General features: G+C 37.0%; 1 protein-coding gene across 1 annotated transcript in view; it reads right to left on the bottom strand.

Annotated features, from left to right (window-relative positions):
* Positions 1-22548, bottom strand: part of WDR72 (WD repeat domain 72) — a 224260-nt gene that overhangs the window by 133064 nt on the left and 68648 nt on the right. Inside the window, exon 14 of the mRNA XM_070797524.1 lies at positions 2586-2788. Within this exon, the coding sequence (XP_070653625.1) occupies positions 2586-2788 (203 nt within the window). The remainder of the gene's footprint in view (positions 1-2585; positions 2789-22548) is intronic.

Here is a 22548-nt window from a genome sequence, read left to right as displayed (position 1 = left end):
TTTCCCCAGCTCTGAAATGAGTGTGATTTAATTCCTATCTTTAAATCTGACTTTTTTTCTTTTGAAAACTAATAAAACATTTTATTATATTAACAAAAAGGAGGATGGGGAATTTATAAGCATTCTTGAAATTTTATGCTTATCAAATTTATCAATAAAAGATTAAGATAGAGACTTCCCTTGTGGCCCTGTGGCTAAGACTCCACACTCTCAAAGTAGGGGAATTCGATCTCTGGTCAGGGAACTAGATCCCATTTGCTGCAACTGAGAGTTCGCATGCTATAACTGAAGATCCTGCATGCCGCAACTAAGACTGATGCAGCGCCCCCCCCAAAAAAATTAAGATAAAACAGTCTTAAAGGCTTAAATCTAAGAGGATGAGATGAAGATATGAAGTACATAATTGGAGAAGCTATAACTTATAAGAAGCACAAATAAAAATAGCTCTATTTAACAGTAAGCTCAATAATAAAAGTATAGCATATAGAACAAAGGAGGTGATAGTCCTGTCTAATTCAATTCTCCAGCTCTGTTCAGAGTAAAAATTGGGGATTATAGTCATCCAGGTAAAGGGTAGCAGCTAGGAAATAAAGTTGGAGTCAACCTAAGAGTAGGAAAACAAGACCCTAGGATTTTATTACTTTTTGGAGTCAAAAGACAGAAACAAAATTACATAAAGAAATATATACTGTTATCACCACCTAAAAGGTAGCTCTGAAGTCCTCCAAGAAACTGAATGAAATAGCAATCAGTTTACCTTCTGGGAATTGAATTAGTAAAATAGGCACTTGATAAATGAGATGTGCTCCTGCAGATCCTAGGCACCTGGCATGCATGAGTCAAGAGACATATCCAAGTTCCCATCTACTGTTCTGGCATATAATTTCCACTATAAGATACAGATTCTATTGTGAACAAAAAGCAACAAGTCACATTAAGATGGAATACATGGCAGTCTGATGGTCTTACTCACTGGGCTTTGATTACCTCCGTCTTAAAATACGTAATAGAAGTGTGGTTCAATCTCCCACTTAGGAGAGACTAAGACCCTATCACTTTCAATTTCAGTTATTATGAATGTTAAAAATATTAGTATATTGATATAATTGTCCATATAAAACATGACTCCTTGGGAATTCCTTGGGAGTCTAGTGGTTAAGGCTCTGAGCTTCCACTGCAGGGGGCACAGGCTGGATCTCTGGTCAGGGAAATAAGGTCCCACTTTCTACACAGGGCCACAAAGCAAACAAAAACCCCATGATTTCTTTAAATAAGAACATGAAAAACAGATTTGGAAAATCTGAAAACAATTATACTCAAGAAAAAAGAAATGAAAAAAAAAAAAAAAAGCTGCAGCCCAAATCGCTGGTTTTAACACCTGCAGGAGAAAGCATAGAAGTAGGTGGCCTAAATGGAGTGGAGTCTTAAAGAGGGAAATCAAAATTTAGAAAATTTTCAATGTATACCAGCCTTGACCAATAGAGAAAGTACCGTGATGGGGTGACAGCAACCATTGCATTAGCTTTTCAGAGCTCAGGGCTCTGACTTGAAGCCCATCAAGGAATCCTCTGTTAAAATTCCACTTCCCCTTTCTCCCCTACGCTATGTAGCTTTGCTACAGTGAGACTGTGCTGAGCAATGAACTGCAATCATATTTATCATTGTAAATTAAATAACTGTCATTCTAGTTTACGTATTCACTTCTTGGGTGTTTGGTTAGTGTGATTCAGTTCTCAAAAGACTGACAAACACTGACCTCACTGATAAAATCTAAACCTAGTCTTCAAACCTAAAAAGGTGATGCTCAGATGCTGGTGCCTCCACCCCCACCCCTGCAGCTTTGAGGCACAGTTTAGCAGCCGTGTTTGTTAAAGAGGACACATCCTCTCACTACATATATATATATATATATATATATATATATATTTATATTTATATTTATATTTATATTTTTTTCCACTTAGGTATTTGACCTCTTCTTAATTTGCTTATCACAAATAAAAACAAAAAGGCATCAGAAAAATTAGATCATTGTTTGATTTCTTTTAATACACTTAGCATCTCTAGGATCATTAGCATGTCAGAATTCTAAGCCTTATTTATTACACAATGATGGAGTTTGTGTGAAACTCAAACTCCACAAACAATGATGGAGTTGTGTGGGAAAAAAAAAGGAACCAGACCACAAAATATAGGTTTCTGCCCCTCTTTCATTAAAAACCATCTAGAATTCAAGAATTCATATAAAATTGGCTCAATATTGATAAGCCAGAACATGTTTTCATCAAAAAAAGAATGCTATCAGATCAAATAAGATCAGTCGCTCAGTCGTGTCCGACTCTTTGTGACCCCATGAGTCGCAGCATGCCAGGCCCCCCTTCCATCACCTATACTCATTTAAAAATAATAATCACTCAAAAACTTATCCCAATCTACCCAAGACTGCTTGGAAGGCATGTCTGGTAGATACAATCATCTCTGAGTTGTTATCTTTGTGCTGATTTTTAATGTGCTGATGAAGGCACATTACTTCTTACTTGGGGTTGGTAATGTTTACTGTGAGCAGCAGCTTGATTTGAACTTACCTTACATGAAGACTCCACCTGCAGACCAGGGCAAGGTATTGGCCCAAACTGGGACAAGCTGGAGGACCTTTGTTCTACACTTTTGTGCTTATGTGTCTCTGAGGCCACTGGAAGTATAGATTCAGGCTTTGGAAGCTGTGAATCATCACAACAGTTAAGAATAATCTTCGCTCTTTCTCCCGTTTCATGTCTTTCCAAAGTGCCTGAAAAACAAGATTAGAAATAAAAATTTATGCAAAATATTTACCCCCAAAGAGTGAAAAGACGAAACCACTCTTAACAGAAAAATCACAATTCTTTCAGTTATCATGCCTTACTATCTCCTTGCAACCAAAGGACAGCCTGGAGCTTCCTCTAAATTATCAAACCATCGTTTTATAAAGGCTAAAATTATAGACTTGAGATACTCATATTCCTCTTTGTGCTCTTTCGTCCACTGAAATCAACAGAGCATTCAATAGTCATTAACAGTAAAATCTCCTACTTATTATACAGTATGCAAGTGATCAATACCAAACAACCATGGAATATTTTAGTGCTGTCCCCTAGCGTTCCAACTCACAAACAACAGAGAATTCACAATGCTTTTCTTGGGTTCCCAACCTTAAAATATTTCTTTTGGTAATACAGCATTTAAGTGAATAGGGGGAATAAGAACGCAGATGCCTGATGCCTTCATCTTCAGCAGTTCAGGCCTCGCTAGGGTTTTCTGGCCAGTGGTGGTATTGCTGATACTGTTGCTGTTATACATTTTGGCTTTTATTTCTTATTCTATTAGGATAGAAAAAAAATTATTTTGCCCTTTTCTCTGCCATTCTTATAGTTTCAGAATTTCAAGGTATTGACAAGTGGAGTTTAAAGTTAAAAGAAACAAGTATAAAGTGAACAAAAGTGTCAGAAAAGAATTCACAGTGTTTTTTATAAAATACATTGTCATAACACTCAGTGAAATCTCGATAAATATCAATTAATCATGACGACTGTCTCATATCAGTTATGAGTTCATTTTATTACTCATACTATATTAAATATGTACTCTATATCCTATTAAGTAAACTGGTGAAGGAAAATTAACTTTACATAGACTCTAAACACAAAATTTTAATTATTATTCCTTTCCTACCAATGAAGAAAGAAGCAGTCATACAATAATATTTGGTAAGAAGGAAAAAGATCATTCTTATTGATAGTATTAAGAAAAAATAAATTTAAAGTAATTAAAATAAGAAAATAGAAATAATGCTTCTATACCCCTATGTCTTTAGAATACATAGGTGGAGTTGAAGATTATGACTATTCACACCTTACTCATTTCTCTTTCTCTCTTCCGATATCTTTCCTTTTAGCAATAAACTACCTTGAGTTAGTGCTTTGGATTCTGAATCATTAATAGCTATTATGTTAAAATATTAGGCAGAAATTTAGTCTCTGGTCTTTTAACCGTGATATCTTTTCATTACAACATTTCTTCATTAATAAATTAATGTCTTTAACATATAAATCTTACAAATGTTATTTCTCTAAACTTTCCTTTTCCATCAAGATAGATACACCTTCAAGTAAAGCAGGCAGCAACACCAAGAAAATCTTTTCTGTTAAGGATGACAATAAGAAGAGTTTCTCAAACCAAAGATAACAGTTATTACTACAGCTATTATTAGTTTCTAAAAATAACTGCATTCCAGAACTTGTAGCTGAAACATCTAAAATGCACTATCTTTGTGGAGGAGTCTCCATGAATATGATGTCACCATGGATATTTTTTTCTCCTAAGTTTTCTGTGACTACTCAAACTATAATACGGAGTAAAAAAGAGTGACTCAAGCCTACTCCCCCTGGAGTTACGGAGAATCTAATGGTAGTGCGGAGGCAAGGAACAACTGAAAATTAACTTGTTATAATATGTAAAGTAACACATAAGTTCTTTCCACTCCAAACTAAAAACCTTCCACTCTAACAAATATGGAGCAATTAATTTTGTGAGCAGTAGTTCCCACTTGGACTAATTATTAAATATACAAGATGATTAGGAGCTTCCCAGGTGGCGCTAGTGGTAAAGAACCCACCTGCCAATGCAGGAGATGTAATGTAAGAGACGCAGGTTTGATCCCTGGGTGGGGAAGATCACCTGGAGAAGGGTCTGCCAACCCACTCCAGTATTCCTGCCAGAAGAATCCCACGGACAGAGGAGCATGGCAGGTTACAGTTCATAGGGTCACACAGAGTCGGACATGACTGAAGGGACTTAGCATGCAGGACAATTAGATTATTTTGTTTCAAAGATGTAGTCAGAAGCACAAATGTGGTCAGGAGAGTGGTTAGAGTGAGTTGATTTCTTCGAAAGTTACCAGAGACAAATTGTCTTTTAATTCTCAAATGGCTGTAAAAAATGTATTTGCTTAATTATAATGACATTCTTTAAGGCATATCTACTCTCTCTTTTTCCTTTTTAATTGAAGTACAGTTGGTGTATGATATTTTATAAGTTACAGGTGTACAATATAGTGATTCACCATTTTTTCAAGATTATATTCAATTTATAGTTATTATAAAATATTTGTATGTTCCCTGGGTTGTACAATATATACTTGTAACTTATTTTATACCTAATAGTTTGTACCTCTTAATCCCCTATACCTATATTGCCTCTTTCTCCTAACCTGTCCCCAGTGGTAACCACTAGTTTGTTCTCTGTATCTGTGAGTTTGCTTCTTTTTTATTATATTTACTAGTTCGTTGTGTTTTTTAGATTCTACCTAAGTGATATCATGCAGTATTTGTTTTTCTCTGTCTGACTTATTTCACCTAGCATAGTACCCTCCAAGTCCATCCATGTTGTTGCAAATGGCAAAATTTCACTCTTTTTTATGGCTGGAGTAGTATTCTATTGTATGTATATGCCACATTTTCTTTATCCTTTCATCTGTTGATGGACATTTAGGTTGCTTCCGTATACCGACAGTTAATAAAGCTGTTATAGACATCGAGGAGCATGTATCTTTTCAAATTAGTGATTTTGTTTTTCTCAGATATATGCCCAGGAGTGGAATTGTTGGGTCATATGGTAGTTCTGTGGAGAAGGCAATGGCACCCCACTCCAGTACTGTTGCCTGGAAAATCCCATGGACAGAGGAGCCTGGTAGGCTGCAGTCCATGGGGTTGCGAAGAGTCGGACATGACTGAGCGACTTCACTTTCACTTTCATGCATTGGAGAAGGAAATGGCTACCCACTCCAATGTTCTTGCCTGGAGAAACCCATGGACAGAGGAGCCTGGCAGGCTGCAGGCCATGGGGTTGCAAAGAGGCAGACATGACTGAAGTGACTGAGCACTCATGCATGGTAGTTCTATATTTAGCTTTTTAAGAAACTTCATACCATTTTCTACAGTCACTGCATCAATTTACATTTCCAGCATCAGTTCACAAATGTTCCCTTTTCTCCAGATCCTTGCCAACATTTGTTATTTGTGGTCTTTTTTGATGACAGGCATTCTGACAAGTGTGAGGCTATATCTCACTGTGGTTTTGATTTGCATTTCCCTGATGATTAGCAGTGTTGAAAAATCTTTTCATGTGTATGGCCATCTACATGTCCTCTTTGGGAAAATATCTACTCTGTTCTTTGACTATTTTTTTAACCCATTTTTTAATGTTGATTTGTATGAGCTGTTTATATATGTTGGCTGTTAACCCCTTTTCAGTCATATTATTTGCAAATATTTTCTCCCATTCAGTAAGTTGTCTTTTTGTCTGTTTATGGTCTCCCTTGCTGTAAAAGATGTTAAGTTTAATTAGGTTGCATTTGTTTATTTTTGCTTTTATTTTCCTTGCTTTAGGAGACAGATCCAAAATCAGTATTGCTATGATTTATGTCAGAGTCCTAGGCATAGCATAAGAGGAAAAAAATAGAAATCCTAAGGAAAGAAAGAAAGAAACTGTCACTGTTTACAAATGATGAGATAGTATACATAAAAAATTCTAAAGATGCCACCAGAAAACTACAAGAGCTCATCAATGAATTCAATAAACTTGCAGGATACAAAATTAATATACAGAAATCTGTTGCATTTCTATACAGTAACAATGAACTGCCAGAAAGAGAAATAAAGGAAACAATCTCATTTATCATCATATCAAAAAGAATAAGATACTTAGGAATAAACCTACCTCAAGAGGTAAAAGATCTATATTTATAAAACTGTAAGACACTGATAAAAATAATTGAAGATGATCTACCTTTTTCTTGGATTGAAAGAATATTGTTAAAATGACTATACTCCTCAAGGCAATCTACAGATTCAACGTAATCCCTATCAAAATATGAATGACATTTTTCACAGAACTAGAACAAATAATCTTAAAATTTGCATGGAAATACAGAAGAATCTAAACATAGTCAAAACAATCTTGAGAAAGAAGAATAGAGCAGGAGGAATCATGCCCCCCTAAATTCAGGCTATAGTATAAAACTACAGTAACCAAAACTGTATGTTCCTGGCACAAAAAACAGAAACATAGATCAGTGGAGCATAATAGAGAATCCGAAGTATACCCATGCACGTATAGTCAATTAATCTATGACAAAGGAACGGGAAAAAGAGTCTCTTCAGTAAGCAGTGCTGGGAAAACTGGACAGCTACACATTAAAGAATGAAATTAGAACACTACTTAACACCATACACAAAAATAAACTCAAAATGGATTAAAGACCTTAATATATCAGAACCCATAAACTGCATTCTGAAAATTATAAGCTGATTTTCTAATAAGTTCAGAACAATAACTTTCATCAAAATCCTGACAGTGGAAAGACAAGGATTCCCATGTATTCCAGTTACCAATTTGACTCTTCGTTCTAAATTCATACTTTATTGTCTGCTCTGAAAATGGATATGGGTTTTTAAAATATTTTTCCTTTAATAGCTGGTGCAGTGTTAACCTTTGTAGATAAAAGGGTGCTGTAAGGACCTAGTAGAAGAAAGGGTTTTTCTTCTCTGATTGGGGGCAGCCTGGGTGGCTTCTTCCCCAGAACCAGGCTCCTGCAGTGCATGTGAGCCAGTAGATAGCAGCTTCACTTGGCACAGTCTCTGCCTGGTTTTATAACAGAGTGCCTCCAGCGAGGCATCTGCCTGTGAACTGCTTTCCCTAGTCTAAAAGTGGGCATATTTCTGGCAAGTTACACCACACCACAGCAGCTCCTCTACCATCCAGTGACCTCAGCTGTGACCTCCTCCAGCAAAGTCAGGATCATAGCCTTGGGGGTGGGGCGAGTGTTTCCTTGGGCAGCTGTCTCATCTGCAGAGTAATGACGGCTCCTTAAATCTACTTTTCCTATATTCTTTAGAGTTTTCTTTAGTTCTTATTAACCTGTTCCTCCCACTGAAATTCTTTATGGTGGTTACTAATGTTTTATGTTACATGATCTCTGTTCAAATTACTATGTCATTTCTCTCTCCTGATTACATCTTGATTAATGTATCATGATGGCGAAAGAGGAGAGTGAAAAAAGCTGGCTTGAAACTCAACTTTAAAAACTAAGATCAGGGCATCTGGCCTCATCACTTCATGGCAGATAGAAGGGGAAAAAGTGGAAGCAGTGACAGATTTTATTTTCTTGGGCTCCAAAATCACTGTGGATGGTGACTGCAGCCATGAAATAAAAAGATGCTTGCTCCTTGGAAGGAAAGCTATGACAAACCTAGACAGTGTATTACAAAACAGAGACATCATTTTTTCCCAAAAAGGTGTGTATAGTCAAAGTCAAAGCTATGATTTTTACAGCAGTCATATACAGATGTGAGAGCTGGATCATAAAGAAATCTGAGCACTGAAGAATTGATGCTTTTGAACTGTGGTGTTGGAGAAGACTCTTGAGAGTCCCTTGGACTTCAAGGAGATCAAACCAGCAATCTTAAAGGAAATCAAGCCTGAATATTCATTGGAAGGACTGATGCTGAAGCTGAAGCTCCGATACTTTGGGCACCTGAGGCCAAGAGTTGACTCATTGGAAAAGACCCTGATTCTGGAAAAGACTGAAGGCAAAAGGAGAAGAGGGCAACAGAGAATGAGATGGTTAGATAGCATCACCAACTCAATAGACACGAATATGAGCAAACTCCAGAGGATAGTGGAGGACAGGGAAGTCTGACCTGGTACAGTCAGATCTCAAAGAGTCGGACACGACTTAGTGACTGAACAATAACAGCAGTATATCATGAATAAATCACTTCTGATGCAGAATGTTCCTTTCAATTTATTCCTGAAATTATGGGATTTACATAACTTCAGGGATACACTTAAATTGTTAAAGTATAGGAGGGAGGGCATGGCTCCCTCCTATGAACACAGGATGGCTGTTCAACTCTAATAAGCTGCCTCTGGCAAGAACAGAATAGTCACTACTGCCTGAAGTATCAGAAACTGAAGGCTTATGAAACTGCTTAATTCAACTTCCAATTTCAGAGGAACCTTTCTTTTTCAAAGTGAAAAAAAAAAAAAAAGTGAAAGGGTTAGTTTCTGAGTTGTGTCCAACTCTTTAACCCATCAGGCTCCTCTGTCCATGAAATTCTCTAGGCAAGACTACTAGAGTGGGTAGCCATTCCCTTCTCCAAAGTGAACTCAATGATAATTAGGACTTTTTCCTTTTGCACTGTACTACCTCAAGAATATGATTTAACTCACACCTAATCATGGCATCTGGTCCCATCACTTCATGGCAAATAGATGGGGAAAGAGTGCCAGACTTTATTTTTTGGGGCTCCAAAATCACTGCAGATGATGACTGTAGCCATGGAATTAAAAAACACTTACTCCTTGGAAGGAAAGTTATGACCAACCTAGATAGCATATTCAAAAGCAAAGACATTACTTTGCCAATGAAGGTCCATCTAGTCAAGGTTATGGTTTCTCCAGTGGTCATGTATGGATGTGAGAATTGGACTGTGAAGAAGGCTGAGCACCAAAGAACTGATGCTTTTGAACTGTGGTGTTGGAGAAGACTCTTGAGAGTCCCTTGGACTGCAAGGAGATCCAGTCAGTCCATTCTGAAGGAGATCAGCCCTGGGGTTTCTTTGGAAGGAATGATGCTAAAGCTGAAACTTCAGTACTTTGGCCACCTCATGTGAAGAGTTGACTCATTGGAAAAGACTCTAATGCTAGGAGGGATTGGGGGCAGGAGGAGAAGGGGACAACAGAGGATGAGATGGCTGGATGGCATCACTGACTCGATGGACGTGAGTCTGAGTGAACTCCGGGAGTTGGTGATGGACAGGGAGGCTTGGCGTGCTGCGATTCATGGGGTCACAAAGAGTCGGACACGACTGAGCAACTGAACTGAACTGAACTGAACTGAATCTTCATTTGGGTCCATCTGAATATGATGTAGGGACACATGTGAGTTAAATATTATTGAAAGTCACAATACCATTTCTTCCTTCAAAGTAGATGTGTAAAAAATACCATAAAATCTACCCCTCATAAAATACTCATTGTATAGAATACCTTTCATAAATATCTTACATTTTTCCCCTATTGCTTAGTCTTTAATGAGTTTTTATACAATTTGTTTTAACCCTAACTATACAACAGTACATTAGAGAATGGAAACAATCACAAGAGAGCTTAGAACAATTAACATGCTAACAGAAAATGAAGAGGGTCCTGGCCAGTATTCCAGGCAGTTATCACTGATCCAAAATTACGTATTCCTCAAGAAGCCAGTGCACCAACAAAGGAAACTATAAGCAAGGTGAAAAGACAGCCTTCAGAATGGGAGAAAATAATAGCAAATTAAGCAACTGGCAAACAACTAATGTCAAAAATATACAAGCAACTCCTACAGCTCAATTCCAGAAAAATAAATGACCCTATCAAAAAATTGGCCAAAGAACTAAATAGACATTTCTCCAAAGAAGACATACAGATGGCTAACAAACACATGAAAAGATGCTCAACATCACTCATTATCAGAGAAATGCAAATCAAAACCACTATGAGGTACCATTTCACACCAGTCAGAATGGCTGCGATCCAAAAGTCTACAAATAATAAATGCTGGAGAGGGTGTGGAGAAAAGGGAACCCTCTTACACTGCTGGTGGGAATGCAAACTAGTACAGCCACTATGGAGAACAGTGTGGAGATTCCTTAAAAAACTGGAAATAGAACTGCCTTATGACCCAGCAGTCCCACTGCTGGGCATACACACTGAGGAAACCAGAATTGAAAGAGACACGTGTACCCCAATGTTCGCAGCACTGTTTATAATAGCCAGGACATGGAAGCAACCTAGATGTCCATCAGCAGATGAATGGATAAGAAAGCAGTGGTACATATACACAATGGAGTATTACTCAGCCATTAAAAAGAATACATTTGAATCAGTTCTAATGAGGTGGATGAAACTGGAGCCTATTATACAGAGTGAAGTAAAACAGAAAGAAAAACACCAATACAGTATACTAACGCATATATATGGAATTTAGAAAGATGGTAACAATAACCCTGTGTACGAGACAGCAAAAGAGACACTGATGTATAGAACAGTCTTTTGGACTCTGTGCGAGAGGGAGAAGGTGGGATGATTTGGGAGAATGGCATTGAAACATGTATAATATCATACATGAAACGAGTCACCAGTCCAGGTTCGATGCACAATACTGGATGCTTGGGGCTGGTGCACTGGGACGACCCAGAAGGATGGTATGGGGAGGGAGGAGGGAGGAGGGTTTAGGATGGGGAACACGTGTATACCTGAGGCGGATTTTTGTTGCTATATGGCAAAACCAATACAATATTGTAAAGTTAAAAAATAAAATAAAATTTTGAAAAAAAAGAAGAAGCCAGTGCACAGAAACACAAGAAACAGCCGAGCCTCTTTGCAGAGCCTAGGTTCATATTGACAATATTTCCACATGTATAGCCTGCTTTCATCACTTAATGAAAACGCTGCACAACATCTTTAATTACAGTTTCACCAAATGTGAAACATCATTAATTACATTTTACACCAAAACTTTCTCTGTGGCCCCCTTTGGAACTGTGTGTCTAGCTGATGTCCTCTCTATCTGCCAAAGCTTACAGTCCTGAGACATCACTGCATGATCAATAAGAGCAGACTCAGCACCAGCCTGCCATTCACTTGAATCCTGGTTTTACCCTTTCGTGTTGTGTGGTCTTGGGCGAGTCATTTTACATTTCCGTGCCTCACTTTCCTCATCTGTGCAATGGGGATCTTAATCATTCTTACCTCACAGGGGATTAGATTGAGTAGATATGTAGAACGTCTTAGGGTGGGTTCTGGCACACAGTGGGTGCTGTGCTATCTGACAGTCTTCCTCTGATGTCCGTGGGTTCTTACCCAGCCCCTTGCGAGGAGTTTAACAAACCTATTCAGCTCTGTGGCTCTAGGATCTGCCTGACTCCAGGCCTGAGCTCACTAGGCATAAGAGCAGTGTGGTCTCCTCTGCCTCCTACCTGAAACTCAAAACTCCTCCTTGCCTCTCAGGGTAGATTATAATCAAAATCAGAGTAGGATTATACATTTGCCTTACTTTTTAATCCTCCTCAGTAAACCAGGCTGGAGTCTGGCCTAAATTAAAGGCTGGATAAATACTTCTTAGTGGATTATATGACATCAGTAATGTGGCTAATGATTTTTCACGGTGGCTACACTTGGGATTAAATCCAAACTCCTTGACCCACAAGTCATATTCTTGCCCCAGCTTCCTCCCATGTCATCCTCTCCTTGTTTACAAATTAGATCTTTTTTTTGTTTGTTTAAAAAACAGTTCTTTGTTTTTAAACTTTTTATTTTGTATTGTGGTATAGCCAATTAAAAACATTGTGATAGTTTCAGGTGAACAGCAAAAGGACTCAGCCATACATGTACATGTATCCATTCTCCAAACTCCCCTCCCATCCAGGCTGCCACATAGCATTGACTAGAGTTCCATGTGCTATAAGATATAAGAGGATCTTGCTGGTTATCCACTTTAAATATAGCAGTGTGTATGGGTCTATCCCAAACTGCTAACTATCCCTCCCCCCAACAGACTCAAAGACAAGAGAATGAATTTATGATTGCCAATGTGGGGTGGGAGATCTTTGAAAATAAATTCTTTCCAGCTAGCTCCATCTTTCTCCTTAAGTAGTAGCTTAAAGCCTCACTTCTTCAGAGAGGCTCTTCTAAAGTAAATTCTCCTCTGATGCATTGTTTTTTCTATCTCAGCTTCTTTATTTTGTAGATCTTAACACATTTGTAATTGGTATATTTTATTTGCTAGTTAAATTCAGGGTTTTCTCCCTACCAAGTGCTAAATTCTTTTTGGAAAGCAGAGTTCAACATGTGCTTGCTCAGTGAATGAATAAACCAAATTTTACTGTTTTTTTTTTGTAGCAGTGGAAGGAGGTGGCTATGAAAGCATCAGAGCATGCCATGGTCTCAGTGTGACAGAAAAAAAACACCAAATTATACCCCTTTGTAAACATCAACCCTGGAGTCCAGGAGGAACTAACACTGGGAAAAGCAGCATTTACATGCCTGCTGCCTGAACCAGGTCTCAGCAATGTGGCCAAGTCTTTCCTGATTCCAAGAATCTGCAACTGGAAACACAAGTGAGTCTCTGAATGGCATATTTTAACTTGACCTGTGGAGTAGCCCATTGCTTGCTGCCTAAATGGCCTGGATAATGCAGCAGAGTTGTTTCTGCTTCCATTCAAGCAGACATGCAGAGTTAACATATGCAGTTCCAGATAGTGATCAGAGCAGAGAGACAAAGGCTTAAGCATTATCAGCAGATGAGTGAGGATTAAATCCCAATGAAATAATGTCATTTTCATCTTCAAGAGAGTATGGAATAAGATTTGTCAAGAGACCAGTATAAAACCTTTAGCAGTTTTCTACACACAAAGAGGAAAGGAAAGAAAGAAAATTCAGAAATTGTTGTAAATCAGTATGTTGTAAGAATACAGTCATATTTTAAGCGCATTGGGATTGTCAATATTTATAGGGCATTATAGTTTTTTTGTTTAGTTCTGTTTTTAAATAGGGCAAATAATACCTTTATAATATGCCTGTAATGAAATCTGATTCTGAAGTATCAATCTATTTTAAATCAAGACGTGTACCAGGAAGGATGCTGCCTTCAATAGTGACAGAACATGGCAGAGGATAAAGAGAATACATTCAGATGATAAAATATCCCTTATATATCATAGACTTGAATATCTACATAAAGAAAAGGAAGGAGAAGTAATATTCTACACTTTGATTCCCTTCCAAAGAAGCAGAGATTGCTCCCTTGATTTTATTTCTCTTATAATCTTCCCATATTTTAAATATTTGTTATCTTCTATTTAAACATTTTTCAACTCCCACTAATATGTGTTTTCTAAAATCAACAAAATTATCATAGCCTGCTACCAATTAATGAATAGCTTTAAATTACATATTTAAAAACCCAAGCCAGATAAACTTTGTTCTACAATTTAACAACTAGGTCAGCTAAGTCTATAAGAAAACCAATACCTATAATCTCAAAACCGTCAGAAATGGTTACAAAACAAAACATAGTTACGTGATGAATACATTTGCAAACAGTGAGTAAATTAAGATTCAAAAACAATACTCAGATGGGTTAGTTTTTAACCACATTTTACGTAAATATTTTGCTTACTCAAAATTTTGTAAATAAAATTGAGATAGTAGATAATTTATTATAACTTATGGTGTTTTGCCTCAGAAGAACAGTATAAAAATAGCATTATTACAGAAACATAAAATCTTCCCAGCACACTAATATCACATATATTGTAAACCAACAAATTTTAAACAATTTGTTTAATCAAAAATTTTATCAATTAAATATTGTGCTTATTGTGGAATTGTGAAAAATCAGAATTTGGTAAATAATTCCTATCTTGTGATTAGCAATTGATATAAATTATACTTATATGACTAAAGCTTAATAGTGAGAACATGTGAGTGGACACATTATAGACTTAGGTCCTTTTTCTACATCAGGTAGGCATTTTCTAACTGACTACATCACAATATCAGGCAGTAATTAAGAGGGCAGTTATACTTCAAATTGACTGTCTCCAGAAGAGAACAGGCTGGAATAATGGCCTCACTACCACATTTAGTAGTCAAATTAATAAAATCAGGTTTCAACAAAACAGCTTATTGACAGCTATAATCAAATTCCACGTATCAAGGCATTTGACCACTGGGTCTGTTGTGAGATTTACCATTTATCTTCAGTTACACGTGAAGTTCATTGCTTTGTTCACAGAAGTGCATGGAGATCGACCTGGTGCCCTCTTCCTAACAAAACCATTTCACAGTTACTGCATCTTACTCCAGAAAATGTATAACTGATGGGGGTTCTGACCAGAGATAGGGGACCCAGGAGGTATCAAACTTAGCTAACTAGAAAATAAGGGAAGGGTGAGGATAGGAAATGGATCTGAAAACATTAAATTAGGCATAAAGGCATGCACCTCCACTCCTAGATGTATATGAATAAATTCAGCTGTAAAATAGATTGCCAAGGATGTGACTCATTTTATTCTATACAGAAGTCTTAATATGATAAACTCATGATTGGCTTCACATCAACCTTCTATACCTTAAGGGTATATAGAATACATTTTCACAAAGTCTCTGACCACCACGACCTTAACCCCAGCTCTGCCACTGCCTCTAGCACATTCAGAGCAACACTGGGATTTATCAGCTGGGTCACCTCAACCCTCACATCTAATTCTGACCGTTGACCTCTAGAAAAACAGAATAAAGGGGTGACAGTGGGGGTAGGGTGAAAGAAAAAAAGAATAAAAATACATTGAGGTTTGAAGTTGCTGACATATATAAGGATTACAAACAATACACTAATTTTAAACAAATTTGAAGGTAGAGTTTTTTGGAAAATGTATTTACTTATCAAATATTCCTCCTTTTTAAACATGTGCTAACATCATGGAAACTACTATGACTAAATTTTAATTTTTAACCTCATTCTAAGACTTCATATAATTTTAAAACCAATTTAAGAAGTGAATATTTATGGAAAAGTATTTCTATATAATGATACAAAGAATATATTTACGTTTAAAATTACCTGTTATATACAAAACATTAAAATTGTACTGCTTATAAGTATTGCAAAATGTCATTCAACCTGTATTTTTTATTCTTTTATACAAGGTATGCTTATTTTTTTACTTTTAAAATATTTCAAAAATAGTCTTTTTTCCCTCATTTTCTTGGTTGAAGATTATTTTACTTAGAGGATACAATATTCCTAGAGATTTGACTCTATCATTTATTCACTTCTGTTGTCAATTAATTTAGTTAGGTAAATATCTTACTGAGTTGATCTGGAATTTTGCAGGGAAAAATAGAGTATTGGATAAGGAAAAATCAGGAAATAGTCTCTTGAATAAGATGTTGGTTGGGTGAGGGTGGAGTCACAGGGAAAGTCACTTTTTTGTTTGAGGGACATGATGGTCATGGGAGGACAGAAACTTTTTAATTGCAATCAATTTCTCCCGTATATGGCAATGGTTTCCTTCAGGCAAAGACTGGGTGACCAAACCTCCAACAGGCATGTCAGCACCAATTCTCAGTGTACCTTCACTATAGTTCCGGCACACCGTGCCTCCACTTATACAATTTCATATCATGTTTTTGTACCCAGCTACACAAAAAGCTTCTCCTATCTCTTCGTTCTTCCATTCCAAACACTATCCTAACTGAACACCAATATGACAGGTAGAATTCTACGAATAATCCCCAATAACCTCATCCTTAAGTGAATCTTTCCCTTGTGAATACAATTACAGCACTTCAGTGATTATGTTGTTACATGGCAAAAAGTAACACTGCATATATAATTAAAGTTTCTAATTTGCAGACCTTAAAATAGGGAGATTATTCAAGTGGGCCAGGCCGAATAGCAATTTTTCTCCAGCTGATAGGAGAGGGGTACATCAGAGAGATTTAAAAGCATAAGAAGGAAGCAAAGTGTCATTTTTTTTTTAAAGTTTTGCTCTTATTTTACTAGGAGCATGATCCTCCATCTCTATATTTCAAAATTATGCCATTAAAACTTTAAGGCTGGCCCCATGTGGTGTGCCTGAGAAGACCAATAAACAAGAAGCCATCTTCAATGCTCAGCAAAAACACACAAACAAAATATTTGTAGGATGGCAGTTGCACAACTTAGAGTAATTTTTTTTTGTCATGTTCTCTTTGGCCAAACACATTTGCAAGAAATGAGTTTCCATTCCCTCTGGCTTTAGTTCTCTGTATGGTGTCTGTACCATAGGATGTCTGAGAAGCCTATAGGTATGTAGGAGATTTAGGGAAAATTTGGGCTAGAGGTTATATTAATTCTCATTTACTAGAACCATCTGACTTTATTTTTTAGATAACTTTTCTGTTTATTTTAAAAAATGTTTTTGGAATACAATTGATTTACAGTGTTTTAGTTTCAGGTGTACAGCAAAGTGATTTTTTTTTTTTTAAGATTCTTTTCCATTATAAGTCATTACAAGATTTTTTTTTCTCTAAGAGTGTATATTAAAGACATTTATTGCAGCAATTTTGCTGTAGCAAATACAAAACATATAAAAAACAACTGGTTGTACACTGAATCTGAGGCATAGTTTAAGAAAATACGGTAGATGCAACTTTCAAACTTTAGAATTCTTTAGAATTTTTCTTCTAGCTAGAATATTATTCTAATTAGTCAAATTTATGTCTAAAGGCTTTGAAGTATATCTATGACCTGCTAGTGTTGTTTTTTTTTTTAATTTAATTTTATTTTTAAACTTTACAAATTGTATTAGTTTTGCCAAATATCAAAATGAATCCACCACAGGTATACATGTGTTCCCCATCCTGAACCCTCCTCCCTCCTCCCTCCTCATACCATCCCTCTGGGTCGTCCCAGTGCACCAGCCCCAAGCATCCAGTGATGACTTTGAAGATAGAGGAAACCAGGAAGAAGAATCAGGGAGTGGCCTGGAGGAGTAACAGCACCTACAGCTAGCAAACAACCTCAGACCTGTAACCACAAAGAACTAAAATTTGCCCAGGACTGAATGAGCATAGAATGGAATTCTTCCTAAAAGCCTCCAGTTCACAGTCCAGTTGGCTGAACCTTGAATTCAAGTCTAAGCAGAGAACCTGGTTGAGCTCACCTGGACTTAGAGAACTGAGAGTTAGTGAATGGGTGTTGTTTCAAGTTGCTAAATCTACGGTGATCTCTTACACGGCAGCAGGGAACTAATGCAACCTCAAGCCTAAGCAGAGAACCTGGTTGAACCTGGACTTACAGAACTGTGAGTTAATGAATGGGTGTTGTTTCAAGTTGCTGAATCCACGGTGATCTCTTACGCGGCAGCAGGGAACTAATGCAAGCAGTACTTGTGGCCGTACTTTTACTTCAGACAGATTTAGATTTCAGATTTTGTTGTTGTTGTTGTTTCCACTATCTTACAAGTGGAAGTCTGCTTCTTAAGCAAAATAAATAACTAAATACATAACTGTGTAAAGTCATAAAAACAACCGTGAAGCCTGGCTAGACATTTCATACTTTTTAATAACTCCCTTCTACCCTCATTCTCTGAGTATTAGGAACCATGAAGAGATTCACTAAATAGGTGAGATTGAGCTTTAATATACACCTCAAAAATTGCCTGGGACTTTCCTGACGGTTCAGTGTTTGGGGTTTTGCCATCCAGGGCAGGGTGTGAGGGTTTGAACCTTGGTCAGGGAGCTGGGATCCCATATGCCTCATGGCCCAAAAACCAAAACATAAAACAGAAGCAATATTGTAACAAATTCAATAAGACTTTTTAAATGGTTCATATTTTTAAAAAATCTTTTAAAACAATGCCTTTTAAAGCTCTCAATTATTTCAGAAGGAACTATACATAAAATATATTTTTTCTCCTTATCATCTTCATTAAAATTGCCATTAGCTATCATTAATTGAGTATATTTTCAGCTTTGCTTAGCACTTAATACACATCTTATTTAATTCTTAATGCAGGAAGGTACACAAAACTGAGGTTGAAAAAGGATAAGTTTCAGGGTATTTGTGTGTCCTGTGGTTGAGGAAGTGGTTAGGGAAGGTATTTTGACTAAAAGCTAGGAAAGGCAAGAAGAATGCCGAGGAGTGGTGTTACATTTCCACCACAGACCATGAGGAATGGCATCTTCGGGGCTAAGTTTAAACTAAATAAGGAGAAGACAATTGAAGAAAGTGTTTGACTGGTGAGGTAGTCAGGAAAGTCTTCAACAGGTCATGTAAGAGATGATGAAGATTCCAATCCATCTGGCCTTAAAGTATCTTGTTTTTAAATATTTTTCTACTTCTGAAGTATACTACATAATTCCATGATTTACTGGAGACTTACAAAATAAATGCAGAATGTAGCTTATCTTTCAGATGATCCAAGTTCATCACTAGACACTGTTGACAGTCTTGAGGTTAAGAAGCAGTAATGCCCTTTGGAATTACTGAGATAAGTTAATAGTGTTTTTCGGTGGGTTCTTAACTCTATAGAACCATTTCCTTTTCCTTATTCTTTAGCCAGAGCATTTTATCCTATTCTTCTCACCAGCATCACTGTTTCTATAATTTATAATCTGCTGCCACTTCCTCTAGGTGATTTGTATGTAGTTGGATACACCTTATACAGTGGAAGGAATCTCACAGAATATAGATAAGCTTTCTGGCATCAACCTTTGTCCTACCCAGTTCTGAATTAGAAAACATTAAGGAAGCATTATTCAGCCTTAAAAAGAGGATATTCTGATACATGCTACAACACGGATGAATCTTGGGGGCATTATGCTAAGTGAAGTAAGCCAGTCATAAAAGGACGAATACTGTGCCGAATCCACGTATATAAGGTACCTAAAGTAGTCAAATTCAAATTCATAGTGACAGAAAGTACAAAGGTGTTTGCCAAGGGCTGCGGGGAGGGGAGAATGAGGACTTATTTTTTATGGGTTTCATTTGGGGAAGATGAAAATGTTCCCAAGATGGCGATGATGGCTGTACAACAATGTAAATGTACTTCAGAATAATTCAAATGGTAAAATTTATGTTATGTATATCTCACCATACACAAAAAAGCATCTGCATTGGTGAGATTGCCCAAGGAAAATGCAAACAAAAAGAGAAGGACACTGAGAACAGGTCCAGGAAACAATAGAGAGAGAGAGCATACAGAAATAGCTGGGAAAAAGGGGCTCTTGGCCATCAAGAGAAGGCAGATTAATGTGAGGCTGAGGATGGAGAGAGAAAAGAGAAGGACTCAAATGGCAGTGACTGCAGACAAGTACCTGCCATCATCGAGGTAACGTCAAGAAAAGTTACATTAAAATAGTGGAGGCAGAGCCAGATTAAAATGTGTTAAATAAATGGGAGGCAACAAAACACATGGCATTTTGTGGAAAACATCAATTACTTTGTGGCGCTCGTGGTAAAGAACCTGCCTGCCTATGCTGACAGATGTAAGAAATGTGGGTTTGATCCCTGGGTTAGGAAAATCTCCCGGAGGAGAGCATGGCAACCCACTCCAGTATTCTTGCCTGGAGAATCACATGGACAGAGGATCCTGGCAGGCTACAGTCCATAGTGTTGCAAAGAGTCGGACACAACTGAAGCGACTTTGCATGCAAGCATGCATCAATTGCTTTGGGGAGAATGACAGAAAGAGATAATACAATTCCTTATTCAAAATGTTTAGACCATAGTGTTTTAGAACTCAGAATTTTTCAGATTTTGCAGAGAGAAGCTAATGAACAAATGTATATTGTATAACAGCTATAGCAGAGTATGGAAGAGCAGACAGTAATAAAACATGCCATGTATCTACAAAAAAAAAAGAATACTTGCACTTTGTGAAATAAATAACTTGTTAATTAAGGTTTGATTTTGTTGCCTTACCACAAACTAATTAAAAAAATAAAAATTTTGTTTTCAGAGCTTTTAGATTTTAAATTGTGACTAGAAGAATGGAGACCTCTATTCAAAATAATTGATAGCAAGTAGGCCAGAGGGACTTCCCAGGTGGTACTGCAGGAGACACAAGTGATAAGGGCTTGATCCCTAGGTCAGGAAGATCCCCTGGAGTAGGAAATGGGCAATCCGCTCCAGTATTCTGGAAATGTAAAATAAGATTCGACAAAAGAGCCTGGCAGGCTACAGTCTAAGGGGCTGCAAAGAGTTGAATAGGACTGAGCTACTGAACCCACACACAGGAGGCCAGAACTAGTGAAAAAGATATTTTCTCATATAAGTTGGTAGGGTGCTCAGTTTTCTATAGTATTGGATATTGGATCATACATTTGACCTTTCCTTGTATCTGTGCAGATAAACTAAGTCATCTGATTCCAAACTCCCAGTTTTGCTGTTTATTTATATATTATTAGATTATGATGTATTAAAGATTCTTTTAAACTCAGTATTAAGAAAAGCACAACTTGCTTTGTAAAATCATTGATGAGGGATAGTCTCATTAACAGACCAAACGTAGAATGTGTTTTAAAGATAAATGACATAAAATAAGAAACATGTACAATGTGTTAATCCTAACTAGACTTACAGTTGACACTTCTGGAAGTAAGGAAAGTATGATAACCAAATTCAGTGCAAATCATGAATGAAAAGTAAATTGTCTTGTCAAGCCTTCTTACTCCAGTTCTTTTCCTGGTTCTCAATGTTGATCTATCAGCATACAGTACAATTCCTTTAACTGAAGTTAGTGAAACAGTTTGCTATCCCCTCAAAGGACAAACCGTAAGATGACACCCTGGGTTCCTCAGTGGCGTTCCTATTTCTCTGACTCTTTGGCCTAGAGTGGATGGAATCTACCTGCAGTTGAATGTGAAAGGGAAAAAATGATAGACCAAAAGTCCAATACTTTTGAAAAGGCTGAGATTAGCAGCCAACATTTTTTATATCACACAAGATAAAATCTGACAGCATTCCCATAGTCAAATTTCCTGCCCACCACCGAAGACAAGGACTTGACCTTTAGATTTGTTTTCACCAGATTCAACCCTGGAAACACAAAAGACCTTTCCTATCAAATCCTAACAAGTAAGTTAATGGTAGAAGTTGGATATTATTGATGCCCCAGATGAATCAAGTGCATTCAATATCCTTTATCTCTCAGCCAAATCAGAGAACCTACTTTCCCAGAGAATAACAATCATTACAGTCCACTGAGTCTTGTTTTTCCAATCGTTTCCGTGGCAGCTGGCTACTGAGAAGTTGTTAGGGAATTGAAAGAAGGCAGCATGGGGAGGGGCAGATGGCTCCTTTGGGTTTATTTCACCAAACTTGGCAGCTGTGAAACCCACTAATGTTCCAAGCATTCATATAAAATGCTTGCCAAAGGGGCCAAGTTAAGGAAGAGCCAAAGAGCAACATTCCTGATGTGTTCCTCTCTCTTGCTATAGAATAGCCCCTGAGAACATTAAATGCAGATTTGGAACTAACATATCCAGCCTGCACTTGATCCAAAATGTAATCAGACTGCAGGAATAAGCTAAAATTGATTATTGCAAGTATTTTCTTTACTTAAAACCTTGAAAGATAGCAAGTAATAAGGGAAACAATAAAGGCAATGAAGTTTCCTATGTCTCTGTACCCTTGGCAGATTTGTTATTTTTCATTTTTTGATTATAAATGTGAATGTAGTGTGATATTTCATTGTGATTTTGATTTCCATTTCCCTGATGGCTAACATATTGGTAATCTTTCCATGTGCTTTTTCACAATTTGCATATCTTATTTGAAGGAATACCTATTCAAGTCTTTGTCCTTTTAAAACTTGATCTTTTATCTTTTTGTTGTATTGTAAAAATTCTTTATACATTCTGGATATTAAACATTTATGAGATATATGATTTGCAAATAAGTTTTACCATTCTGTA

This window comes from Bos indicus, chromosome 10 (assembly GCF_029378745.1).
Source record: "Bos indicus isolate NIAB-ARS_2022 breed Sahiwal x Tharparkar chromosome 10, NIAB-ARS_B.indTharparkar_mat_pri_1.0, whole genome shotgun sequence".
NCBI classification, from domain to species: domain Eukaryota; kingdom Metazoa; phylum Chordata; class Mammalia; order Artiodactyla; family Bovidae; genus Bos; species Bos indicus.
This window is presented reverse-complemented; position numbering and strand designations above follow the sequence as displayed.